General features: G+C 38.9%; 2 protein-coding genes across 4 annotated transcripts in view; one reads left to right on the top strand and one right to left on the bottom strand.

Moving 5' to 3' along the window:
* Positions 1-1,541, bottom strand: part of LOC118404271 (solute carrier organic anion transporter family member 5A1-like) — a 29,357-nt gene extending 27,816 nt beyond the window's left edge. Inside the window, exon 1 of one of the 2 annotated variants that reach the window (XM_035803331.1) lies at positions 1,418-1,541. The gene's annotated coding sequence lies outside the window, so the exon portion shown is untranslated. Of the gene's footprint in view, positions 1-106; positions 125-1,417 lie in introns of those variants that run through there. The other variant, XM_035803336.1, reaches the window with a different exon arrangement.
* A 422-nt stretch (positions 1,542-1,963) lies between these two features.
* The window catches only part of LOC118404716 (solute carrier organic anion transporter family member 4A1-like), a 32,326-nt gene continuing 6,866 nt past the window's right edge, over positions 1,964-27,423 (top strand). The window contains exons 1-7 of one of the 2 annotated variants that reach the window (XM_035803983.1): positions 1,964-2,098; positions 4,579-4,634; positions 22,043-23,176; positions 23,557-23,644; positions 25,146-25,267; positions 25,734-25,994; positions 27,070-27,265. In XM_035803983.1, the coding sequence (XP_035659876.1) occupies positions 22,438-23,176; positions 23,557-23,644; positions 25,146-25,267; positions 25,734-25,994; positions 27,070-27,265 (1,406 nt within the window). In that variant the 5' untranslated portion in view covers positions 1,964-2,098; positions 4,579-4,634; positions 22,043-22,437. Of the gene's footprint in view, positions 2,099-4,578; positions 4,635-14,101; positions 14,191-22,042; positions 23,177-23,556; positions 23,645-25,145; positions 25,268-25,733; positions 25,995-27,069; positions 27,266-27,423 lie in introns of those variants that run through there. The other variant, XM_035803984.1, reaches the window with a different exon arrangement.

Here is a 27,423-nt window from a genome sequence, read left to right as displayed (position 1 = left end):
AAAAGTTACAATGTAATATCAACGATAGCAGCCAGGGGTACAAAAAGCTTATAATTTCTTGACCTTACGAAGTACCCAGTAACAAATATCATAACAATCCACCCACCTCTTCCTGAGTTACAAAAATACACTGCTGTCCAACGGAACCATAAGGTAAAGATAAAGCTAAAAACATGACCGCACAACCACCCTGTAAGCATAAGTTTACCATCTAGGAAATGAGATGGAAAACTATGTGGTTGTACCACACCTATTGTTTCCATCTTATGGGTCATGACGTAAATAGAATTATTTAGGAGCCATGCTTGAATGAGTGTTTACAGAGACCTCTATTCGTGTGCTCATAGCCTTTAGGCAAACTCTTTCTATAGTCAAGGTTCTCTATCAACAAGTTAAAACAGTTCAGTGATCATTTTCAGTCTGATAAACTTGCTGATAAGTTATCTTTATTCTTATTTTTCAAGCACCGTGACTCAGCTAAAATGTGTTCTTCTTACACTGTCTAGTCATGTACTTTGGGGGTAGAAGGGAAAATGTTCTTTTGCTGTGTTTTGTATTCCTGGTAGCAAAAAATCATGCCTGGTTGCAATACCATGGAAATGCATTAAACGTTACAGGGTGTCATGAGTTTTGCGGTGGAGAAAAGAAAACCACAGAAACATTTCTAAATTGGCAAGAAAGGATTAAGAATCAAAATAAGACAATTTCTACAGCAGTATACATGTTGAACAGTTCTGAAGACAACTATCTAATTCTTGGCCTAAATGCATTTAATTTAGAAGAGACAAGTTGGTGAACAATAGGTCACAAATTGGTTCTCATAAAGTATTCAGCATTTGTACATAAAAGTAACTATAAAAGGAATTAAAATTCATTCTAATGACAAAGCCATGAAAAAACACGATAATTTTCAATTCGCTGACTTAGGTCTTAAGTTCGTTATGAGTATGAAGGTATGAGTTTCTATCACAACAATTATGATTACGTGATGATTACGCAAATTATTAGAAACCATCCTTTTTAACCTCCTTGTAGAAACATGGCATGGAACTACACAAAGTTCCTGGTTCCGGGTTGGCAAGGTATAAACAACAAAATTCTTTTGCTATTTCAAGACAGAAGGACACTACATATCGAACTGGTAATTTTCTATTGTCAACGACAACTTCTACATGAAAAACAAGCGAACAGACAACCGTTTTGGTAAGGGGCACTGTTGTTCCTTTGCTACCGTCTTACGCAATTTACAAAAGCGTATCCACAAAACAAACAAGAAAGGTGGGAGGACCCGAAATTTCGACAAAAACTTGCCAAACTCTTATTCTTTTCAGATTTAAAAGCAACGTTTAGGGCACAGACCTAAAGAAGAAGGTACCAAGTGTTGTGCTAAAGGTATGTTGTACAATATTTGACTTACTTTTCCGTGTTTCTTGAAGATTCACCAAGCGTAGACATTCGACGTGTACTCTCTTGCAATCTCTGACCTCAGCGACCCCACTGCAGCAGCACAAAGAAATTATAAGAAAAAAAATATTATTTCAAACGCTTTATGAACAACAATTAATCACATTAAAGATTTTTTTGTAATATGTAGTATGAGTTACACCAATATAATTCCTCTAAATAATCACAAAACCTCTTTGCTACATAACGACACTCTTTATTCACGTTTTGATGTTGTTAACTCGATTTTTGGCCTCACCCCAAAAAACGTCATAGGATGATACTACCCTGAAAAGTAAAAGGTTGATACTTTGAAATGAATACTTCAAAACTTTATTTAGTCTTTTAACTAATAACTCTTAGACTAGACTAATAATAATTATATATTATGTTGGTTTTTAATTTATTTCATTGATACCCAGAAATGTGGTATATATTAAATTTTATAGGTTAATATTTTGCGTCGAAGTGATTTTCTTCCCTTCTGGACGATACCAAATATTGGCGCGCCCTCCTCAGGTCGGCACGTGATTGGTCCATGCAGGGATTTTCCCCTGGGGTTTATTTAGCATGTGGCTGTTGATTTCACTCACAAATCCTCGCGTGTTCAGTAGGGATAAAACCACCGGTCTTTCTGTCCACTTACTACGCCACGGTAAGTATAATCTTTCAAATATTAGATTTTAGACCGAAAATAGGGTTATGAAAATATGCATAATGTTGCAGAGGCGCAGTGGTTTTTAGCGGTAAAGAAATCGATATCTTGGTAACTAACGTTAGCTACTAGGCCACGTCGGAAAAAAGGACGTGTAGCATCCGCAGTCAAGGTCTTGTTTTAGGTGTTGAGGTGAACTAGAGGTTGCTGGTTCGATCTCCACGTTTTCCTAAGCCTACATCTTCGTATGAGAAACATACAGACTCTTCCCCTTGTTCGCGAGACTCTAAAACGCTGGGTATTCTTTTTCACACGGTGGATAATTTTGAAACCAAAACACCAGACCAGCAATCGATACCAAGGTGTTCGAGAGTGCATGCAGCCATTTGGTTTTGGTCGTGTGGAACCCAAAGACTCGGGTTCTATTCCCGCGGACTCAACACCAAAATCACTTCAGGGACTACTATGCAACTTGGCACGGTTTAGAATATCAATGAAATCCAATCGCAACCCACAGTCGTGACGGATTATTTTGTTGGGCAGGGATTTTGTGACACAGAAGGTTTTCAGGGTCACACTGACATGAGATAAGGGTGGGTGGGGGGCGTGTGTTTCACGTGCTTGTGTCATGCGTGGACACCGAATAAAGAGGAGCTACAAATTGGGAAAATTTTTGATGAATTTTTGTATCAATTATAAAAAGGAACATTTAGTAACGTGATTTTATCAACCTATTGCATACAGAATTTATTTTCATCATTCATTGTGATTCAAATTTATTAGAAATTATTCATATTATTTTCATTCCACCTTCATAAGTCAAATGTCTTTTGTCAGTCAGGCCAGCTCCGAGTCTCTTTTGTCCTCTCCCCAAATAGTATTTGCAGAGAGGACAGAATAGACTCGGGAGCTATAATACAGCTGGATACCAGGCTAGTAAAACTTTACTAAAGCCCAGTCTAGAAGTAGAACTAGTAGAAGTTGGGGCATCCAACATCTTGTCGCCGGCGGCTTTTTTCTCATTTCAAGCCAGACGATTGTTCAAATGTTGGGTCTGTGAGCCTTCCTGAAGGGAAGTGGTACACATATGTAACTTCTCACCACTGTAACCTCAACACTAACCCCTAACCTCAGATACTGGTGGTGAATCTTATTATATCAGTGTAGACTGTAGAGGGAGGGTGTTTAACTAACGGTTAGCCACTGGTGCAGTCTCTCTTGGCAATGTTTTAACGTTGATAGTTTTCAAACACAAGAGGCGAATAGTGCAGCCCCTGTTTCCCGAGATTAAAACATCAGGTCCGCAAGCCCACTATTAGTACAAATGTAGTAAAAACAGAGAGAACCCTTCTCATCGGGCTTCTGCATAGTTTCTCACCTCAAAAATCTTAACACTAATTACTAAACTGTAACCTTGTATTACCTGTTAGAACTTAGATCTATCTTTATTTCTCAGTTTGAATGAGTGAGCGAGTCTCTGTGTCATGCACCAAAGCTTCAACGTTCAAGCAACCTGGGGGGTTCATGGCATTGGGCCTGCTTCCTAATCCTTGTGAAATTTCGAACCTTTTTAGAATCCTCAGTCTTTTAATCTGACATTTGGCTCAGCCTCTGATGGATAGGATTGATTGAGGGGAACTGTACAGCTGTTGTGAATTGACCAGTAGTAATTTGTCTTGATAGACATCACTGTCAATTAGAACTTTCCTACCACTGACTGCTTTAGGGACAAACCATCATTGGTTTTGGAAGGACCGCTCTAGTGGGATCTTGAGACAGATAAAAAGAAATATATTTTTTTCATACGAATTTCTGAAAAATGGCTTCTAAAATCTAAAAAAAGAAGACCTCAATTTGGAAGTCATGATTATGAAGGTGTAGTTGGTGTCAAAAGTCTTGATGAATGTTCAAGTATAAACCAGCATTCTAATCGACCCCTGTTTTGAAATAATGGTACCTTCCAATCTTTATGGGAGCATGGGAAAATAGAAAACAGGTGAACAGGAAGTCCTACTGTGGGACTGAGTCCAGGAATGTACCAAAATCAAACAATTTGGGGGAGGATAAAACAATCACATGTTATGGCATTCTGGTAATAGCAACTTATACTATTTGTCTCATGTTTCTTATATCAACACATTTTGTCATATGATAACTAAAGTAAGATGTTATTGCTGTTTATACTGTTTTGCTTGCTTGTAGAATTAACTAAGACTGCATCAAATACTGTTGCAAACCCTGCAAAAAAAATGTTTTCCCTTCCATTGCAAACCGCGAAAGAAAAGTTAAAAGTATATAAAAGTACCTCGCAATTACCGGTACAAGTGAGATTGTGTTCTTTCAAAATGTGATCAATTACTTGACTTGGGTATTGAAATAATACCTCTGTAGTACATTTGTGTAATGTTAGCTTCAAAATAAACAAGATGGAAGCACTGTTGGAGTTGTTTTAAGACAAGTGTCTGTTTATTTTTTCTTAGTTGATGAGACCAAGCTGGGGAGAGAGTTGGAACCAAGATCACAGGAGAAATTTGTGGTAAGTACAAATGAACGTGGTTTTATTTTGTAGTTTTCTGTTTTATTCTTTACTTATGAAGTAAGAGTTTTTGATATCTTAATCTTTTGTATCTAGATGTATCATAAAAGCCTGACTCAAAATCAAGTTGCCTAGAAGTGGCTAGAACTAAAACAAGTATATTTTGCAGTAATCTGTGACGTTCTAGCCTGGTTGCCAAACCCCGGCCCAATCTCAAGTATCTATCATGCAGCACGAAAGATATTTGAGGTTGGGGTATGGTATCCAGGCTAGTGACGTTCTTTTCTTCGGATCATTCCTGTAAGGTGTAGATAAAAGTTTTTCCAGTTTCCGTGACCTATGAGACCTTCTTAGACTAAAGTACTACTGGCCAAGGTTGCCAGACAAGTTTTATCTAAAATAAAACAAAGTTAAGTCCACCATGTTTAAATTTCTTTCTATCTTTATTTGTCTTGGGGAAGTTCCCATGTTTATAGCAGGATAGCATATACAGGCATCTGTATTGACTTAACATTCGACCTCAGGATGTGTGATATAAAACTGTGTAAACTTCACTTTGGTGTCTTGAACTTGAAGTTGCCTGCAGCAGAAAGTTTTCATTTTAGTGGCATTTCCTTCTCTGTAGACTGAAAGACTTCAGCTGTTCCAAAATTTATGCAGATTTTATAAAGGCGTTTGCTTGGCTATACTATAGTGAAGTTGATTGGTGCAGGGAATTTACAGCAGTCATTTACATGATATATTGATAAAGTTAGAGTCAGACATATACTCTGTTTAAAATGCCAAATTTTATTCACATTGTAATTCTGTATGGGGGTATTCAATGGGTACAATACAGCAAAAATCTTATACTTATACTTATACTTATACTGTGATCCAAAGCAATATCTTGATTTCACATTTGCTATTGCAGTTGCAAATTTAAACTAATGCCAGTAACCATTAGCCTCTACCAGGCTCCACAGGTCGCTGGAAAAATTGTAGACCTTAGGCCGCAAACCGCACTCCCCGGCCATCCAACTCCTGTGTCGTGTTTTCTGTCTTATTTGGCCAATTTCTACTATTGTTCCAGCGACCTGTGGAGCCTGGTAGAGGCTAAGTAGCCATGATGGTTTCTAACATAAACCAGAAACATGGAGGTCTGAATGAGTCATTGAGGCTTTAGATCCTGGTTAGAGATTTCCTGTGTTATAGACTTCCGGAGATCCCCCCTGTATTATCACATGATAGAGAGGAAATTAACAACAGACAGGGATGACTATGCTAAAGGAGAGAGGTTGCAGATAAAAATATTAGTTCTTTATGAACATTTTACATAAAAATATTGGATTTGATTTGCATAATTGTTTTCTTTCAGAGGGACTTTCTTGTACCAGTACATAGTTTTGTGGTAAGAGGGAAAAGGACTTTTTTGCTGTATTTCAACTTCATGGTTAAAAACAATGCACTGTAGTACAGTTACTAGACTAAGGCCCACCTTACATTATGCTTTTCGTGCCAGCGGTGAAATTTCCCACTTTCGGGACCTCTTTACACACTGCCCAGAAATCTGGCAGGACACCCGCGGCGTGTGGTGGAATATAAATCTTGGTGAAAGTCTACCTGTAATTTAGTGTAAAGATCGCAGTTTTTTTAGCTGCACGCTGTCTCTGCCCTGTCATATTGAACAAACTTTCAAGGTTAAGTGCCTTCCAGTCCAGCCTGCTGTGCACTGGTTGACCTTGAACCTCAGGTTGTTGACCTTGACAAAGATGTGGTGCCTTGGGACATGGGCTCAACCACAAAACATATGTTGTATAGGCCTTATTAGTTCCATTTCTTGTGTTGAGCTACAACGTACCAAATCTTTTTTAGCTTCTTCAATTTTTTTTCTGGGCAAAAATGGGTGCACTCTCAGTTTAGGCCAAAAAGATCGCCTCTGCTACATTGCCATTATTTTTTTTTCTGATGGCATACAGTTAATGCATTTGAGTTTGCGGGGATTTGATTTTGTGGTAGCTGGAAAATGGAGTGTTTGCTGTGGTTTTGATTTTGCTGTATCGCCATATACTGTAGTAGTTACATACTGGAATGGAAAAACTTCGCAGTGGTTTTGAGTTTGCATGGAGCAGCCACTGCAAACAATGTGAACATAAAACCACCACAAACATTTCCGCATTAAAGGTATCTCGTCTCTTGCACTCATTAGAGAGACTGGCAACGGCAATCCTGCCAAGCCAAAGGAGACCATGATTAATCCAAGTCTAGATCTATCCTAAATACCTCAAGCTCACCATGGTGAATTTGGATTACCGGTAAGCATTGTTATAGTTTCAAATACATAGAGCTTGTCTTTCATTTTGTGCAGTCCTTGCTATGGTAACAAGTCTCTCATAAGCTGACTATATCTAGACATATCCTAGATACCACACAATCTCAGATTGTTTTTGACAGAGCATTATGAACCTTTCAAACCCTTTCCTTTCCAACCCATAGTAACTATATAAACTCCCCTCTGCTAGTATTCTAGGATCTAGATACTCCACAATCCCAGATTGACTTGGATGGAGCGTTGTCAAGCTTTCAAACCCTTTTCTCATCCAAAGAGCTTCTCTTTCATTTTGTGCCACTTTGCTATAATAGTAACCACATCAACTCCTCTCTTGTAACCTAACAAGGGTCAATCCAATTCTAGACACTTGGACAGAGCGTTCTCAAGCTTTCAAACCCGTTTCTCACCCATTGAGCTTCTCTTTCGTTTTGGGCCTCTTTGCTATAGTAACCACATCAACTCCCCGCTTGCGAGTTGAATAGGTCAATCTAACTCTAGACTTATTCTAGATGCCCCGCAATTCCAGATTAACTAGGACAGAGTGTTGTCAAGCTTTCAAACCTTTTTTTTTAAATCCATTGAGCTTCTCTTTCATTTTGTGCAGTCTTAACTACATAACCATGGCAACCTTATAAACACTTCTAGTAAGTTAGCTCAGTCAATCCAGTTCAAGACCTATCCTGATACTCCACAATCCCAGATTGATTTGGACAGAGCATTGTCAAGCTTTCAAACCCCTTTTTTCACCCATTGAGCTTCTCTTTCATTTGGCATGGCTCTTATGTACCATGGAAATCAATTGTAAGCTCTCTAGAAAAAATACAACAGTGTACTAAAAAACTCAATCCAAACCTGCAAAGTCATGTATGTCCTAGTCAGAGACCTCACAATTTGAGGTTGATTCTAGTGAAGATTTCAAACTCATTTCTCACCCACAGCTCATCTTTCATTTTGTGCTGGCCTAACCATGGAAACTAGATAAAGTTGTATCTAGTTAATTAACGGATGATTACTCTCTAAGGGGAGTGACCACAATGAATAGAACCTCCTTGGACAGATCAAATTCTGAAGGTCATTTGGGATTACAATTAATTCTGTGGGGAATGAGTTGATAGATTTGTAAATCATTGGCAGGCTTGAGGCTTCCTTTGATTGAGGTGAAATGTTTCAAAATGAAGGTGAGGGGTGTCCGATTTTCTTCTTCAGTTTCCTGAAATTTCTGTTTTTGAATGTCGAAAACTGTCAAATTTCTAAATGTTGAAATTATTGAGTTTTCTTTCCTTGTAACGTAAAGTAATATAACCATTTTGTCTTTTATTATCTATTAAAAGTATTTAGTTGCCTTGTAATACATAAGACAAACATTTTAATGTAGAATTAACAATTCATTTATCCGAAATTGTTTTCATAATCAGACAGGTGTGTCAGCACACCTGCTGAAGATGTGGGTCATGTCAATAATACTATTGATCAAGGATGCTGATAGTCAATAGTGTGTCTATTGTTATCTGAGTAAGTGGGGAGGGTGTTTATACAGTGTACAATGTAACAATAGACCCAGGGCTGGTACTACAGTGGTAGTGTGCAGGGTTCAAAATACACATACTTAACTTTGCATGTAATTTTTGAGATTTGCACGTAAAAATATTCTGAACTTGCAATCTTGCATGTTGAAAATGCCTGGCCTATAGTAGAAATACTGAGGCCACGGTGCCTTTGTTTGACAAGGATTGTCACCAGTCGTCGGTAGGTGTTAGAAATAATCAAATTGGCTTTGCTGCAAACTTACATGCTGATTACATGTGGATATCATTCCAAAATTTCAAGTTCTGTCTATATTTTCATGTGCCGATTTCTGTCCGTCAAATTTTTCAAAAGGACAGAATAGCCAAAATTGTTATCCGTCCTGAGCAGCAAAATTCTGCCAAAGGACAGGATGATGGATGCTGGCTAGAACATATACCACTTGTATTTTGCATGTAAACTTTTCAAATTGCATGTACAATTTTTGCCAACTTGCAATTTTGCATGCACCAAAAAAAAAGTATTTCGATCCCTGGTGTGGTACATGTAGTAGAGAGATATGAGTAATCTGGAGAAGGAAGGACTCAGAGTATAAACTTGGATTGGTTCTTTCTTGGTGAGTTTGATTTTACAACCGTCTGTATTTGTATTATTTTAGGGCAATATGTAATGTGTGTAGTAATATGAACTGTAGTTCCGTAAGGGCAGCTAGAATGCATAGAGCACAAAGAGGTCAAAATATATATGGGTCATCCTTTTTAGTACTGCTGATCTCTTTTATAGAGGTAATTGTGGTAAGAAAGATGCAAAACCACAAGGAAATCAGTAATTGAATGTACAACGTATTATATGCTAATCTTTCAATTATTATATTTTTCCCATGTTAGTTGAACATGCCATGCATGTAGATTTTTCATGTAAAGAAATCTCAGCCCCAAATGCTGATGCAGTTCAGCTAAGGTTATGACATACCCTCATATATCACCCCAAGAAGAAACAAAACGTTACTACGTTTGCCAAGTTCCACATTGAGTCAGCCAGATGCGGCTGTATTGTATTTCAGTTGAACTTGACTTTTGCTCGGGGTGAGTGCTCTATGTTGTTTGCCTGTGATTCGTCTTGTTTTCAAATGTGATGCTTCTTTTATTCCAACAACAATGCTCGATAATACGCAGAGCAAAGACACCACGTGTGGTATATTTGTGGCATCACTAGCATGGTAGATTCGCTGTCCTTTGCTTTTCTATCTCTGTCTTGTCTTTGTTGTTGAAGGTTTGAGGGTCAATTAACGATTGCTCATAAAGAGGTGGTGTGATTTTTTGCGCCGCCACTCCCATCTTTGATCAAACATACTGTCGTGATCAGTCACCCGGGCCAGCACAGCCAATATTTAGTTTCCAATCAGATTTCCTTTGTATGGGACAAACTGCGCAGTAGATGACGTTAGTTGCAGTCGCAGTGTAGGAACGTGAGTTCTGTCTCCTCTGGAAGTTTGAGTGCTGTATTATGTTAACAGGTCAGTATTCAATTCGTTCTAGTCTTAGACTAGTCTAGTTGAAAATGTACTACATGTACTCAAATGTAAGGTTGAACTGAGTTTTTGTGGTTCAGGAGAAATGTACGTGTCCAAACTATAATCTCCAAGCAGATCTTGCTGTGGCAAATGGGAAGGAGTTTAGCCGGCAGAGGAGTTATTGGCCACAGCGAAGATCTGCTGCAAAACGCACCGGTCAAAGGCAGCGGGAGGAGCAATCTTTTCAGAAACGTGTTTCTGCTCCTCCTAGTATCCACTTACCTCCAACGTGCAAATTGGCTAAATTTGGCCAGGATTATCGTTTTACAACCCTTCCGAGCCAGTATCTGGGACAAACGCGGCGAGCCGCGCCAGTTCACAGCGGGGGCTTCCCCCCGAAACCGCTGGAGCAGACTGCATCACAGCGCACCAAGACAACGTATCGACATATGAAATTATCAGTTGTACACAAATAACAAGTTATTATCTAGTTGTTCCTTGTATATATTTTGCAATAAAAGCTGCGCTAAACACTTCCTGTATCATTTTTTCATGTCTGCAACTTCAAATCTTTACCGATCATATACGCTTGGATTCGGTTCAAAGACCCACGCTCGTCACATTTGACGGACAGACATCGGCGTGTAAAAACGTAGACAGAACTTGAAATTTTGGAAAGGTATCCACATAATCAGCACGTGCATTTTCAGCAAAGCCGATGTGAATTATTTCTAACGGCGTCCGGTGCATTCTCAGGCAAACAAACGGGCGCCGTGGCTTCATGAAACGTTGGGGGAAATCGACGTCAGCGCCCCCCTCCCCACTGCACTTGCGTCCTGTCGCATCGTGCTGACGCGTTTTGCTGTTGTTTTCCTCCAGTACGTAGTAAGTTATTGACGCGTTATTGACACCAAAGAAGCAAAGAAATCCCCAGATGTCACAGAAAACACAATGAACTCTTACAGCCGACCCGTGACGGGATCCCTGGCCCCGCACGCCCGGGGCAATTCGCACCTTCTTCCTAACGCAGTTTAATTGCCTGATAATTGCCTTTGACCGGTGCGTTCTGCAGCAGATCTTCGCTGTGGCCAATAACCCCTCTGCCGGCTAAACTCCTTCCCATTTGCCACAGCAAGATCTGCTTGGAGATTATCCAAACTAGGCCTGAACTAGGTAACTCTGGTAGCAACGCATTTGGCTTCATGGCTAGGCTGAAGGGGTAATAGTCTAGTGTGGTGGATCTGCCATCCATATAAATCGTATTTTATAATATATTGTAACAAAGCACTGACTTTACCATACTGTCTTTCAAGTTAGAAAAACTATGTAAACTTATTGGTGTGACGCTAGTAGCCTTCGTTAACTACATACTGTACATGACAATTGACATGTGAACTTACTGTTACTATACTTTTCTGTGATAATACTTTGGAAAAGCATTTCTTTCTGTCTCTATCACTGTAGATAACACTAAGTGGGACAAAACAAACTGAAAACTTGGCTACAGGCCACACAGCCTATGCTACAGTGGTGGTGTGCTTGTAGAAGGTTAGTTGAGGTCACTAATGACAAACAAGGGTGGGGATGACATGATGATGTCACCACCAGTTCCACTTTTGTCTGTCCCTCACATGTGTGGCAGAACCTGTGGGAATGGACCAAAAATGGTTTTGAAAAGGGGGGGGGGGGATATCAATGCACTGGGAGTTGGGGGGTGGGGATAGAGTAAAATATGAAACATGGGATCTGAAAAAAATTGTACGGAAAAGCATTTTTCATGCTCAATAGTGCTGACTGCAAAAAGATTGTTTAGAAAATGAATGTTTGCAATTTATGATATAGATAATGTATGTAGCCACCATGACTAACCATTTAATGGTACTTCCACTACCCCGAAAATACTTTTTGGTTTCTCCTGTCTCCATAGATTGCAATTTCGGGTAAATTTGTTCTTTTTTTCAAAACTTTTTTTTACTCTTTTATGACTTACTAATTTGTTTATTATGACTCCAGATACTGTAAATGCAGAAATGTTTGCAGTGACCACTTCACCGCGAACTTAAAACCACCGCGAACATTTTTCTATTATGGTATTAGATTGCAGTCTATGGTGTTACCGCGAAATTAAATCCACCGCGAAAAGTCCTTTTTCCGCTACCGCGAAATTAAATCCCCGCGAACTTAAATGCATTTACAGTAGTCCCAGTTTTCTTGCCATTGGCATACAATTTGTGGCTGCAACCCACATGTGTTACAGTTGCCCATGGCCATGAATTTGAACTGAACTTATCAGAGATCTACCTTATCAGTCAGGCCTGAGGGTACAGGATGGCTGGAAGTATTGTGGCCACATGGTGGGAATTACTGAGAACTCAACATGACTCAGGGCTTGTTAATCATCGTTTCACTTCCTAAGCATAGAGAATATCGACTGCTATGGAAGGAAATAATGTAATAGCCTTTATTGCACATTCATGCCCTATCGGGCTAAGTACAGGCATGTAGATACAAAGGGTAGTAATGCAGTAAACATGGTTTCTAAGACTAATCTAAAAAATAAATTCTAAAACTATTCTAATACATTTGTTCGGCTTCTTCTCGTTTCTTAGTTATGTTAAATATGTAGCTTGAGATGTGTTTGTACAATGTCGTTTGATCAAAGCTCATAAGAAAAATGAATTTTTCAACACTAGACATATGTTAATGGTTTATTATCACATCCAGATGGCATGCCTGACTTCTTGTTAACTTGTTCTGATTAGATAATGTATTCTCTTGATTATTTTTTAACACATAGCATACACAGCCATACTCTTATCGCTTTGTAGCGTTAACACATAGCATAAATGCAAACATATGAGTCAGAAATTTGTGTTCCTTTTAAAGTGGCACCAGCACTGGTTGTTGTCTCACAGTAACTACATTAGTGACTAGGGGTATAACGCTGTCGTTGTTTGGGAGCCCATGTTGTAAATATTCGTTGTTGAATCATTTCAAGCTTGCACAAATGCACAATTTAGCCAATTTTATTGGAATTCTGGACACTTGGGATTTCGGACTGTTGGTCATGAAATTAATGAAAATGTATAAGCTTGAATGGCAGAAAATTAAGTCACTACAAATCAGTTAGGTGATTACTGTATGTGACTATGTCACCCAAACATCTGTTTGGAGATTGGCCTAAAACTTATTTTAGCATATACTAAAAATGCATTTAAATTTGCTGGGATTTAATTTCGTGGTAGCGGAAAAAAGGACTTTTCGTGATGGTTTTAAGTTCGCGGTAGCACCATGCTTTGTTGTCTCTTACTGCAATGGAAAAAAGTTTTTCTGCATTTACAGTGCTCTTGTCTGCCTCCCTGCATTGATGTGTATAATGGCTTGACCCCAGGTTGGGCTTGACCCCAAACTCCCTGAGTGAAAGTAAAGTGTTGTTTGTAGTCCAATACCTGCTGAGAGGATAGGGTGACTAACTAGAGCAGTGGGGGCCTTTCATCAGTCAACAAGTAGGCCTGTCTGTCTGACTGGTGATTGACATATCTGGGGCAAGGGTCAGGGTGTTGAGTGTAGTATACAGGTAACTTCTCCTTTTTTTATCTCCATGAAAATGGACATATTGTTTTGGGTGTGTTTGTGATTGTGTCTGTGTGTGTGTGTAAATCTAAATTGTTCTAGATTGTTTTGGTCAGCATAACTCAAGAACCTCTGGATGGATTACGACGATATATTGGGTATGTAGATTGGTGTAGGGAAGACAAAAGTCGGGATACATTTTGGGCCCCTGGTATGTAACCTTGGTACTGCAGCAGAACTTCCATTTTTTAAAAATCTTTTGACCTGGACATGCTATGACCTTGATTTTTTTATGATTAGAAGTGTCATTAGTACATATAATAATTGATTGGATGGTCACATAATACCTTGTTGGAAAAGTTACCCTGTTGGTGTTAGTGTGGCAAAACTGCACATGACTACCCCCATGATATACAATGGTTGCTCTCTTTGGACACCCAAGGAATAAATGTATTGTTCTCAACAGGTGTGGCTGCGTAATGAGATTCAGTGTTGCTCATTGTTAACTGTACAGGTGTCATTTGCATAATTCTGCCATGAACTGGAAAGCTGTTTTTCTGCATGCCCCAAATTGTTCTTGGCCATTGTTTGAGGTTTGAATGCCGCCATTTGCATATGCTGTTACTCGTTCACAGGTAAGGTTATTTTTGTCTGTTGTAAGGTGATATATGCTAAGCAAACAAATGTATAATTATTGCTAAACAGACAACTTCTGTGCTGCTGTTGCTGTTTTTATTGAAGAAAAGCAGAGTCATATCTCAAAGATCATTTTATGTTCTCATATTCCTGAATCCACTCACCTTAGGCGACCCTGTCCATGTTGGTAGTTTCGTTGAGTTTGACATTTGGGAAATAGCGACCATTTTCAGCGCGTCACTTCCTCAAACCGGTTCGTAACGTTTTGGTGTATCTGTAATGTATATTTAGACCAAACTTCAATATAAACTATATGTATGTAGAACATAATATTAATGGCGTTGTCATTGTTCCCTTTAGGCAGTACATTTCCAACCACCAACAGTTAATAGAATCATGAATTATTCAACGTCTTTCGATATCAAGAACCATAAGCCGGGTATTTATGAATAGAGCCTTGGGTCTTCTAGGATGTTAAAATGTGCCTATGATAATGTCAAAACATAAGGGTTTTGACGTATGCAAGAAGGTTGTTTTGATGGGCAGGATTGCAAAGAGTCCAATCAGTTGTCTTTCCTCATTACCCGGGTAAACCACCTTTTACAATAGGAATAATAAACAGTTTTGTACAGTAAGTACATGCTATACATACTCGTTTTCACCTAAGTGAGGAATTTAGATGGGTTTCTGAAGGGCACAACATTGGGGTCTGCTTGAGATGTTTGTTGGTGGGAACAGGTCTTAGGGGCTGGAACCTACTGGGTAAGTTTATATCTATAGTATGATAATTTTCCCCCACAGGTATGTGTAATAAAACTAATATAAGGTGGCAAGGTGGTCCTATGGTTAACAAGGTTTGAATTCCTTGTCAGCCCCAATACTATGCCCTTAGCTTAGGAAAAGCATCTGTTTTCTGAATTTGAGTCAGGGGAATTTGAATACTTTAACTTTAACTTGAAACTTCAGTTATAGACTTGTACAGGTTGTGTGTTTGAGTAGTGCCACATCTCAAGCACATTAAAGAACCCACCACACTTAATAAAATAAAAAGAGATAGGTCCATGGCAGTATTTTTGTTAAGCTGCTAGTGCTTACTGTTTACAAACAGATATATTATGCCTAAAGGCAGTTTATCGGTTATGCAAAACAAACAAACAAACAGTTTGTCCAGAAGAATATCTATATCCTGTCAGCTAGTCCAATTTTGGTCTGGGTCAATGTGTAGCAGGGAACAGATAATTCATCATGTCAGTATAGGCCACTATGCTATAAATCAAAATCAGTGGTAAGTCGAACATGATTGATATTGATTTTTTTATTTCAAGTCTGCTTTTGGTTGCCTTTCCTTTGGTAACCAAGACCTATATCAATTATAAACTGCTTGATCTGTCTTTTTTGTTTGATTTGGAAAACCAGTTAGATCAAAGGGGTGTTCTGAATGCCTTGGACATCAATGAGAATAGACTCTATTATAGAGAGTGATAGAAGATCATAATCTTTTTGATGTAGGTATGGCCTCATTAATTTAAGTCTTTGTATCCTAGAGCTGTTATCTATGCATATGTAGTTGGTAGCAGCTGCCTCTAAGAAACAAAGCTAAAGGTAAATCACTTCTTTATTCGTACAAAATATTGTTATCAATATCAGTCAGGAACAGACCATTCAGGATTTGCAAGGGGGTACAATTTTTGGGGTGAATTTTGTCATTATTTTTGTTATTATCAATAGTTTTACAAACTTCTGATTTTATTCTCATGTCTTTTTCTGTACTTGTCTTATCAATCTACATATGTTGTACTTATGAATTTTATATTATACTGTATACAATTTTTTTTGCATGTCCTTTCTTTGTCTTTTATTCTAAACCACTTGATTCCGAGGACAGCTAAAGAGGATAACCTATCATGTGACCAATTTTTAATTTCATTAACCCTAATGGCCAATGAGGGGTTTCAGTTTCATTTGAGCATTTTAGTGATACATGATGTACTAATTGAAGTAGGCTGGAAGGGTAGTCTGGGAGGCTGGGCCTGTATAGTCCAGTGGTTAGGAGTCTGTGTATGGAACTGAAGGTCATGAGTTTGAATCCTGGCTGTTGCTATGCACCTGACTTACATGTACCTGGTATGGGTTATAGTTCTTGTACACCTGTAACACAGCAGGAAAATTGAGTGGTAAATGAGTCTACAAGCTCTAATGACGTTTTCAGCTTTGATAACTAATATTCCCAGTGTATTCAAGATAAGTGCATGATTTTCAGAGACTGATGTCCACAGATGTGATGGGATTAGGGCTGGGTATCGGTACAGCGTACTGGTACAAAACCGGTTTTTCTTATTGAACCGGTCCAGAAAAACCGGACCTGAAAAAAATAGGTGGACGGGATGTTGGACCGATTAGAAAATTAACAGATTATTTTATCAGGCATTCACACGTTTTGGCGCTTGCAGGTGGAAGAAAATAACAAGAGTGAAGTAGTGTAGAGTTTATAGTAATTTCTACCAAGTTTTACAGCCAATTGTACAGGTGCAGTTAGTGTTGTAGGATTTTAAAACGCCAGTGTAAGTCTAATTCTCCACCAAACAGATTTCTTTGTAGTGAAATGGATCATTGGTATGAGTCATACTGCATCAGGTCCAGGTTCAGGTCCGGACTTGGACCTGATCCTTTGGACCTGAACCGGACCTGGACCTGAGTTTTCTGTACCGGTGCCCAGCCCTAGATGGGATAGATTTTTAGGTGAAAATATGCCTCTAGTTATCTTTATGTACACCTGAAATTTGACTTCCTTCTAGAAATCAAGAAGCTGTCTATGTGACAGGGACGTCATGGCAGAAAATTAATGCTTTCCGTGGTCCCCTAAGGCCTGTTAATATAATTGTGTACCGATAATATTGAGCATCATGGAAATATAGAGATGGTTCTCACTTTTGTTGTACAGAAAATGTGATGAACGTGATCCTCCCAACCTAGGTCCCCTGCTTGACAGTTTGGCCCAAATCTTCAAAAAAAGAGACGAAAATAATCAGGAACGCATATTAATTTTTCATAGCCTGATTATGGAAACATTGATTTACAGACCAGATGCCTTTAATCTGTTATCTTGATGACGTTGTCATAATTTGTTATTTTGTAATTTTTTGCATAAAGACTCTCAAGTTCCCAACCATTCTCTTTCCATCTGAGCTTCATATTTAGACCGTCTTTGCTCTAAAATCTTTTCAAACTTGAACTTTCTGGAACCATAGTGTTATTAGATTTGCGACCGCTCGATGTAATGACGTTTACGGCTATCATGCTCTCATGGTCATGGCCAAATGACGCAGGCAAGGTAGAAAAATCAATAATGGTGCAAGGCGAATATTGGATTTCTGGGTTTAACCAAGACTCTTCTCAATTCTTGATCTGCGTGTGTTGTGAAGAAGCTAGCCAAAAATTGTCTTATAACTTTAATTTCAGGTATGTAACCTTTCTAAATTTGTTGCATTTTATGTTAAATTTTGGGAATCTAATAATTTCTACATGACTGTGAAAAGGATTTCAATACTTGCTCTGAGTGTGTTGTGAAGAAGGTAGCTGAAAATTGACTTATAACTTCAATTTCAGGTAAGTAACCTTTCTAATTTGTTGCATATTGTCTGTGAAAATGATTTCAATACTTGTTCTGGGTGTATTCTGAATAAGCTAGCTAAGAATTGACTTATAATTTCAATTTTAGGTAGGAAACCTTTCTAAATTTGTTGCATTTTATGTTAGATTTTGTGAAATTTTGTATCCAACCTTGATATGTGACTGCGTGAAAACTCAGAAATGGATTTCACATACCTACATCATGTCTACGTGAAATACGTGCACGTACTTGTATATGAAATCAATTATATATTGCGTTGAGTATCCAGATTTTGCAATGAAAATATCAATATGTCAGACAAATTATTGTGAACTGTAATATTTCAAAAAAGACGTGCCTTTACTCTATATCCTAATAAATGAGTACTCATTTGTATAGAATATCTGAAAAATATGCAAGAAATTGATTTTGAATTATAGTACATTATATGAAGTCCTTAAGTTTGTACTGTGTTAACAATTGAGAATCTAGATTTTGCGATGAAAATATGTCAGACAAATAATTGTGAACTGTAATACTTCAAAGATGACGTCCCTTTACTCTATATCCTAATAATTGAGTACTCATATTGTAACGAATATCTGAAAAATATGCAAGAAATTGATTTTGAATTATAGTACATTATGTACATGCTATTCTTTACTGTCCCGATATCCTAAAACCTTTAAGATCTTGTTCATCGTTATTCCCAGACAAATGTTGCCCAAGGGAATCCTTTAAACTATGCCTAAGTTGTAACGTACCTCCCTTGAATGGCATAGTATGGCTAGGAGCCCATTAAACTTAAAGCTCCATTGGCAGACGTCCCTTCTTGTAGTATACGTACGCCCTATCTTTCACGTAAAACTGTTCCCTCGAGTAGCGTCTATGCGTCATTACGCCATGGAAGACACGAGACTACTGGGAATGACGCAGGTAATATTGGTACAATCCGCCCACCACAATATTAAAGTTTCAAACTATAATCATAGGTAGCATTCGATTCTATAGGGAGGACTCCAGCTTTAACATATTGTCAGGGATTGCATTCATCATTTTGCAATGGGATGGTGACAGAAACTTAATCAAAAGTGGCCTGTGTATGATTGAGGGAGCTTCAAGTGTTGGGCTCAACCGCCCCAAACACAAATTTATGGAGAGTAGTACTAGTAGTAGGGCTTGGCCAAAACACAATTGTATCAAAGGCACATTTCACTACCAGTAGCTGCTTGTAAAAGGATCATATATAGCACACCTCAAAATCAAATCAGGATTACTTTTTCACCTATCAGCTTTAATAAAATATACAGCATAAAAAATTTTCTGTTTCTAAGTGTCTTTTGATTGATAATTAATCAGTTTCTAACTTTCTAATTTTCTAACTTTCTTACATTGTTTGCCTGGCCAACCTCTGATAAGGTCATACGTTATGCCCAAGGTCATATATATGATGTCCATGTAGCAGTCCGACCTATGGGTCGGTATGATATTGATTTTACTTGACCACAGCAGGCCAAACCTCGTTATGTCCAACTCTGATTTGATTGGCTATTGATTAAACCCTATTTTGTTGTTTATGGTTCATATTTCTATTATGAAAACATTTATGCTATTAAAGATATAATTATACTAAGGAAAATTACAACCTTGTATAATATTTGAAGCTACCTGTAAATTCTTCGGAAGCAATTTGGTCCATTTGAGATTTTAGAGCTATAAAAACCCAGTATAATATATTGATACCTTTAGTTTAGGGGTATTCCAAAATACTGAATACTCATTAATTTTGCCTCCCTGATATAAACATTGGTGACATAACACAAAACCCCTATCCTAGCCCCTCTATTGAATTCCAGTGATCTTGCTCTTGCATGCATGAAAAATTAACCTGAGCGTTGCCCCCCATTCATTCAGTCCTCCCCTGTGTTTGTAGTCGTGTCGTTGCGAGCGTTGGCCCGTGTTAACGGTCATGTGGTCCGCCAACGCGCGATGCTGACGCAAAACAGTTATTGCCTATAACTCTGCTTCGGGGATTCGTGACAATTGTAGCAGAACGTTGAATATGCATTGCGTCTCAATTGTCTAGATATAATGGGTGGTTGATGGCATGGTTTAGTCATTTGGGACGTTTAAACGCAGTGAAGGGGTAAGTGTTGTATTTCCCAACTGAAGTTAGGTAATATTCTTCAAATTCATTCTTTTAATATATCGTATACATGTACCTTTGATATGTAGGGTGAAATATCTAAGGAGATTACTGTATAGATTATTACGTATGTTGACCTTTGTATTAATTTGTGCTATTTCAATTTATTGCGTACCTAAACCCAATTGTGTCTTACGTATATTTCTATACAGCTATTTTTGGGATTGTGATATTCAACATTGTCATGTTCCCTTATAGGCATTTCCATATAGATATTGTGGGGCAATGCAGTATATGTATATGATGGCAAGGGCATGTATGGACAAAAGGCCCTTTTAGTTCAAGTTTTACGCTTAGTCTATTTATAAACTGATTCTTTAGGGTTGATTTTGAATATAAAGTCGTTATGGTACATTCTTGTAATACATGTACATGGAGTATGAAGTAGGAGTAAACATTGTGAATTGATGTAGTCTATATTGAATATAGGAGGCTTCAATCACATTCATGGAAAACATGATATGGCCACAGCAAGTAAATTTTATGGATGACATCCGCGCGCTCATTAATTTTGGCCTGATTTCAGAAAAAAAAACAAGAATTTTCTTCTTCTTTGGAGATGGTCAACATGACGAGAAAGTACCAAAATGGGAAAGTATGTTGTGTTGGAGCCTAATCTTATTAATGATTGTACTTGTAGAAGTGATATTAGCGAGGTAAACATGACTGTAGTTATAGAAGTGAAACCAGCTGGATAGTTGTAAAAGTGGGACCACTATGGAAGTCATGAGTGTAGTTGCCAACTTGCTAAGTGATACCAGTCTGCCACACTAGTGTCACTTTTACTGCACTAGTTCACTTCTTGAATACAGGAATGAATGATTTATTGTCAGTGCTACCATGTTTCGTCACTTCAACTCTTGTTCCAGCGTTTATGGTGTCTATTTTGAAAATTTAGGAATCTTGTTTTTTTTACCTATCTTGATTTTTTTTCGCCCTATCTCATTATTTTTGCAGTCTGCAGAGGATGTCATCCATAAAATTTACTTGCTGTGGCCTATTTCTATCATATATATTTTTTTTCAATTGGGTTAGAATATACTACAAAATACCTTGAAGCCATAGTGACATAAAGTATTTGTGTCAGGAAGAAAATTGAGTGTTCGGTGTTTAAACTTTGCTGTAGCGCAGTTGTCGCATACTGTACAGTGAAATGTCCGTCACAAAAACTGTGAACATAAACCACTGAATGAATTGAAATAAATTACAGTATGAACTATAGCATCTGAAATTATATATTTGGTCCATGTTACTTTTAACTTTTGCCGAAACTTTTTTTTTTATAGTTATAAATGAAGGTTCGTCTTATCAGGCAGAATTTATGAGATTATACAGTAACTGTAAATGCAGAAATGTTTGCAGTGGTTTTATGCCTTATGGTCACGGTTTTCGCAATGGCCACTTCATCATAGCAAGCTCAAAACCACCGCTAACATGTGACACTATACTACAGTTTATGGCGCTACCGCAAACTCAAAACTGCCGCAAACACTCTTTTTCAGTACGGGAAATTCAATCCCTGCATTAATTGCATTTACAGTACATTTACATATGGCAATTCAGATCCTTTAATCACATGTGCTTGGTGATAAATTGATTATAGATTACTGCTTGGTGATAATCAGTAAGCCACATGGATTAGTTTATTATTAACTTGATACCAATATCTGATGATTTGCACCAGTGGTACTCACAGTGCCCTCGCCAGGTCTGTGATGGTTTTCAAACCCTTCGTAAAATCGTGATACTGCATATTTCGTTGAAATTCTGGTTAGATGGCCAGGTAATAGGATATGTCAAATGGCAGTTACTCAAGCAACTGGATTTGGAAATGGCCAGATGTTTTAGATAGCATCTTTGACTTCAGTGACACTGAGCAGGTTTTAATTATACTCTTACTGTAGCTTAACTCATGATACTGTTTAATATTCATTTTAAAATTATGTGTATCAAACATACATATTCACCTAAGTCCTTGTCGTGAAATTTAATTGTGTGGAAAACTCATAAATGGTTGTTTCTTGTATTTTTATAGATCTCTACATCGCGACAACCGTTGTGAACTGACTGTGAAAGTTGGGTGAGAAGAAATCATCAGTATCGACAACAAGTGAAGAGGCCACATTCTATGCAAGGGGCTCGGTATCAACTCAGCAACGACGGCTATATAAATCTGCCAATGTCAATACCTTAAGCAACATTTGATCTATAGCAAACAGTCACGAGAACAAGAGTACTTCCACTCAGATACTGTGCGTAGTTTGAGGACCAACACGTTCGGCTGCAATCCTGTTGTTTTGGTCATACTACATTAACGTTACAGTGAGACTAAAAACGCTCTGATTTGGAGTTGATAGTAGAGCCTGTGATATTACTACAACAAATTGCAAGGGAGTTTTGTGAATCGTTGTTTGGACTACCAGAAACAAGATGGCAGGAGATGAAGAGGAAAGAACAAGCGACCAAAGTTCTCAGGGTCCCCCGCAACCCGAAATGGATTCGCTAGTTCCGACACGAGAGGACCGATACAGAAATGGTGCGGCCTCGCATTCGCCGACGACACCAACCTCCGGAATCAGCCAGATGTCGCACGTGTACTATGAAGACCCGGAAGAAACCACTTGCGGGTGGGGGCCGTTTAGTCCCGCGTGCTGCCAGTTCTTCGCTAACCCGAAAGCCATTCTTTTCTTCCTGTCGTGGCTTGCCTTCACGCAAGGTATGGTTGTCAATGGATTTGTCAACGTTGTCATTACGACGATAGAAAAGAGATTCAGTTTGCAGAGCTCGGATACCGGCCTTATCGCAAGCTGTTACGACATTGCGTCCGTGCTGTGCCTTGTCGTGGTGAGTTATCTTGGCGGAACGGGGCGTAAGCCGCGGTGGTTAGGCTGCGGAGCAATAATCATGGGCCTCGGGTCACTAGTCTTCGCCTTACCACACTTCCTAACTGCTCCGTACCAATACCAATCTATCGGGGTACAGTCAACGTGTAGTGTCGACACGAACTCGACGGATATGTGCTTGCTTGACGACAAGCTGTTATCAAACTACAAGTACCTACACATGCTCGGACAGCTTCTACACGGGATGGGCGCCACTCCGCTCTACACACTCGGCGTGACGTACCTGGATGAAAACGTCAAGGCGACGTACTCCTCTGTGTACTTAGGTGAGTGTTTGTCCTGCAAAAATCATACTTGTATTTTTGTAATGTATTTTTGGCACAAAAATTAGAAGTTGCAGTAGATAATCTAGAAAAAAACTCTTTCCAACAATATATAAAACGTATTTATCATTTCAAGTACAATAAAGTTTGCATACATGTATCAATGAAAAGAGTGTTACCAAATGAAATTTGGGATTTGGTCTTGGTTTGCAATTGGAATGTGACTTTCCCATTCTAAATTGATCAGTATCTTTGGCTTCAGGTTCTTTCAACTTGAGAAGGAAAAGGTCAACTGAATGCTTGTTGGTATGCTCTTTGCCTTGTGTAAGTCCCTGAAATAGTTTTTAATTTAATTTTTTTTTCTTAATGAATTGTCTTTACAGGTGTTTTCTATGGCCTGTCACTGATTGGTCCAGCTGCAGGTTACCTTATGGGTAGCCAGTTCCTGGGATTCTTCACTGAACTAACCAGGTATGTTATACATATAATTATATCAGGCCTCAGCACATACTGGGAACACCATACTGTGAAAGGAATTAAAGGCCCACCTTTTACATTGCAGAGGACACTTGTGTTCTTCACACAAAATGTTTGGACGCTCTGTCTGCAGATGCTGGCTAAAAGCTTGTAGAAGAGAAAATTTGATAGCTATATGTATATGTACACATTCGTATGCAGAAAGCCTTGCATATACAGGGCTCTTTCTCCAGCTCTTCATTTTTCTCTTCTTTGTAAATTGTAGCTTTCATATTTTCTCTTCTTTCAATTTTTCTCTGTTCTGTCAGTTTTCCAGATCTAAAGATACTAGAGAAGTATACATCAGGAATGTAGGGGAATGTTGCTTGGGGAATTGCATTTTTTTACTCTTTAAAAAGTTAGATTAAAATGCAATTCATGATGTTGGAGATTTTAAGGAAAAAGGTTATTAAATGTTGGTAATAGTGACATGCAATCAATAAATAAATAAGCTTTGTTTTGTTTCCTGCTTTTTATTTTGTTTTCTACAAAAATTGCAATGTATGGCGTATGATGACTAAAAAGTATACACAATACAGAGAAGCATTTGAACATACTGCATTTTTGTTATTTTTTCCACAGCTTTCATCCCTTTCCTCATTTCAGCATGGGCGTTGTTTTTGATGTAGAAAGTAACAATACACAGAATCTGATGTTGCTTCCAAGGTTTTTTATCATGAACTATTTCTTTTTTTTTTCAACAAAATATGTTATATGCACAAGGCACCATTTTTGCAAAATCTCCAAAATGCAACATATTTTTTCTTGGTAATTTTTTACTCGGAATGCTGTGCATTATGTTAAACATAAAGTTAACTTGAAACACCTTTCACCAATATTGTGTTTTTTTTTGTCACCACCTGTGGTAAAGATTTTAATAAGCACAAGTAGTAAATGTTTGTGGGAAAGAAATTTAGAAGAAAGTCTGCGTACCAACACTTGCTTGTTTTTTCATTGACGTGATGCACGATGATTTGAAAAGTTTTAGTCTCAACCCAAAGGTTTATGTTTTCCATTAGGATGGAGCAGGAAAAACTGCACAAGATCATGAAAGTTGTACTTGAAGTTGAGAAAGAAAACTGTAACTTTAAAAGCACAGTCAAACCTGTATTAGGGGCCACCTCTACAAAGGGGCCACCTGTCCATAGTGGCCACTTTTTGTCGGTCCCTTGGGTATTTTATCTACAAGTTGCCACCTCTATACAGAGGCCACCTGTCTATAGTGGCCACATTTGTCCGGTCCCTTGAGTGGCCGCTATAGACAGGTTTGACTGCAATTACTAGCTCTCTCACAACAGATTCCCTATCTCCTTTTCATCTGACAAACCTTGGGAATATTTGTACTTGCAATGTCTCACCATCTATACTGTGTTAATCTAGTACCTCTGAACGACAGGATTGAAGAATGATGAAAAGACATTAAAACTTTACTTTAAAATTTACTCTGACATTCCAGCACCGACATCACCCCAGACCACCCCCTGTGGGTGGGAGCCTGGTGGGTCGGCTTTCTCCTGGCCGCCATTATGTCCTGGTCCGTCGCCATCCCCATTTTGGGCTACCCAAAAAGTCTACCAGGTACGTGAAATAACAATTTAGCCCTTCTAGAGAAGTAGTCATATCATTGACTCATATGATTGCAAACAAGACATATGTAGCCGTGCATGTCTTGTGCAAAATTTGTTTCCAGTTACTGTTACCAAAAAGACTGTTTTATATTATGTAATATCTATGATTTCTTGTTACTGTTAGCTGTAGTTTTTGTCAAAATCCTATAAACACAAAATCATATGCTGACCTACATGTACTGGTTTTGGTCAATGTGAAACATGGTTTGCTCTTGATGCAAATATGAGTCCTTTGAAATAACTTTATACCTTCTTTTCAAAGGCAGTTAGATTGAAGTATCAATTTCTGTACAACGTCAACACATAGATACTTACTGTTGACTCCATGCTGCATTCGATCACCACACTAGTCTTTAGGCAGTAAAAACAGCTATTAGTAAGTTCAAATAATATATGATGTCATCATGCCCCCCTAGGATCCCTGAGGCACCGCATGATGAGGGAGTCAGAGGTGCACGCAGCGGCAAACAACACCAAAGCGAATGACCCAGAGTTTGGACGCTCACTCAAAGACCTTCCAAAATCGATCTTATACCTTCTGAAGAATCCGACGTTCATGTTCTTAAACCTGGCTGGTGCCACGGAAGGAACATTGCTTACGGGGTTCTCAACGTTTGGACCGAAGTTCTTGGAGTCACAGTTTGGGCTGAGCGCTTCGTCTGCGTCCATGTTAATGGGTGAGTTTTCTTCTTGATTAAAAAACATGTAGGTGTTATATTTGCTACAAGGGATTGAAGAGTATTATCCCATTTGGCACTAGAATCATCATTGGATTAGCCCGAGTAATCCCTGCCCGAGCAGGGAGGCCAAAGCTGAGGTACAAAGATGTATGCAAAGCTACCCTCCAAGATTTCTCCATTTGCACAAAGAACTGGGAAAGTGTAGCAACAGACAGAAGTAGATGGAGAGCAGCAGTACACACCGGTATGGAGCGGTACAGGGCTGCCCGTGAGAGGCAAGTGCGAGAGGCAAGACAGAGGAAGAAGAAAGGGGAGGGGTCGAATACCGGAGAAGTGTTCACCTGCGCTTCCTGTGGAAGAGCCTGCCGTGCCAAGATTGGACTCATAAGTCATCAAAGGCACTGTCAGGCGAGAACTGTAACCAGTAACGACTGAGGCCTTGACTGACTGATGCTGTCGACCGTCTCACGAGACGACAAGAGCCAAAGAAGAAGACTAGAATCATCATTGGATTAGCCCGAGTACCATCCTCCGTAGTGACCGCTGGCTCACGACTTTCGCTTGCTAACCGTGGTTAGCAAGCGAAAGTAGTGAGCCAGCAGTCACTATGGAGGATGGTACTCAGGCTATCATTGGATTGGCTGCAAACAACATTTGGACTTACATGTACATGTACATGACAGCCTTTAAGTGTACATGATACAGTCAAACCTGTACAAGTGACATTGGTATCATAGATGATATTTCAATTGAGCATTTTAAAAGAATCCTGTCTATCGTGACCTGTCCCATAGACCAAATTTTATCCAGTCCCCTAAGTGGTCTTCTGGTCAAGTTTGGCTATAGCAACAGCGGTCGACACATGCCTGCAAAACTGGTGTGTTCTGCCAGAGGGCGCTAATATGGGTTGAACAAAAAGGTATCATGTATGATCAACAGATCTTGTTTTGTTTGTTTGAACCTTTGTTTATTCATGAAAGCTGAAATTGGCCTGCTGTTCATTGAGGTCATGAGGGAAGAGACAAGGGTCAGACAAAGTATATAGTTTTTCATCTTGTCCTTTCCTTTGCAGGTTTCGTGGTGGTGCCAGGTGCAGGGGGCGGTGCTATATTGGGTGGAGTCCTGGTGAACCGGCTCAGGCTGAAGTGTGTCGGTATCATCCGGTACTGCCTGGCGTTCAGCCTGGTCGGGCTGGTGGGCTGTTTCGTGTTCCTTCTCCAGTGTAACAATGTGCCGTTTGCGGGCGTCAACACTTCCTACATGGGAATGTGAGTTTCTATGTTATTGTACAGTTTTGAAAATAATTTCATCAGGTTGGTAGAAAGTATGATATTGGCATTTCCTTTTACACAACCCAGTATACATGTAGGTGAGAAGCTCTGAGAAAGCTGTATGATAGGCATTGAAACATGAGCAGATGAGACTT

This window comes from Branchiostoma floridae, chromosome 17 (genome assembly GCF_000003815.2).
Source record: "Branchiostoma floridae strain S238N-H82 chromosome 17, Bfl_VNyyK, whole genome shotgun sequence".
Lineage (NCBI taxonomy): Eukaryota > Metazoa > Chordata > Leptocardii > Amphioxiformes > Branchiostomatidae > Branchiostoma > Branchiostoma floridae.
This window is presented reverse-complemented; position numbering and strand designations above follow the sequence as displayed.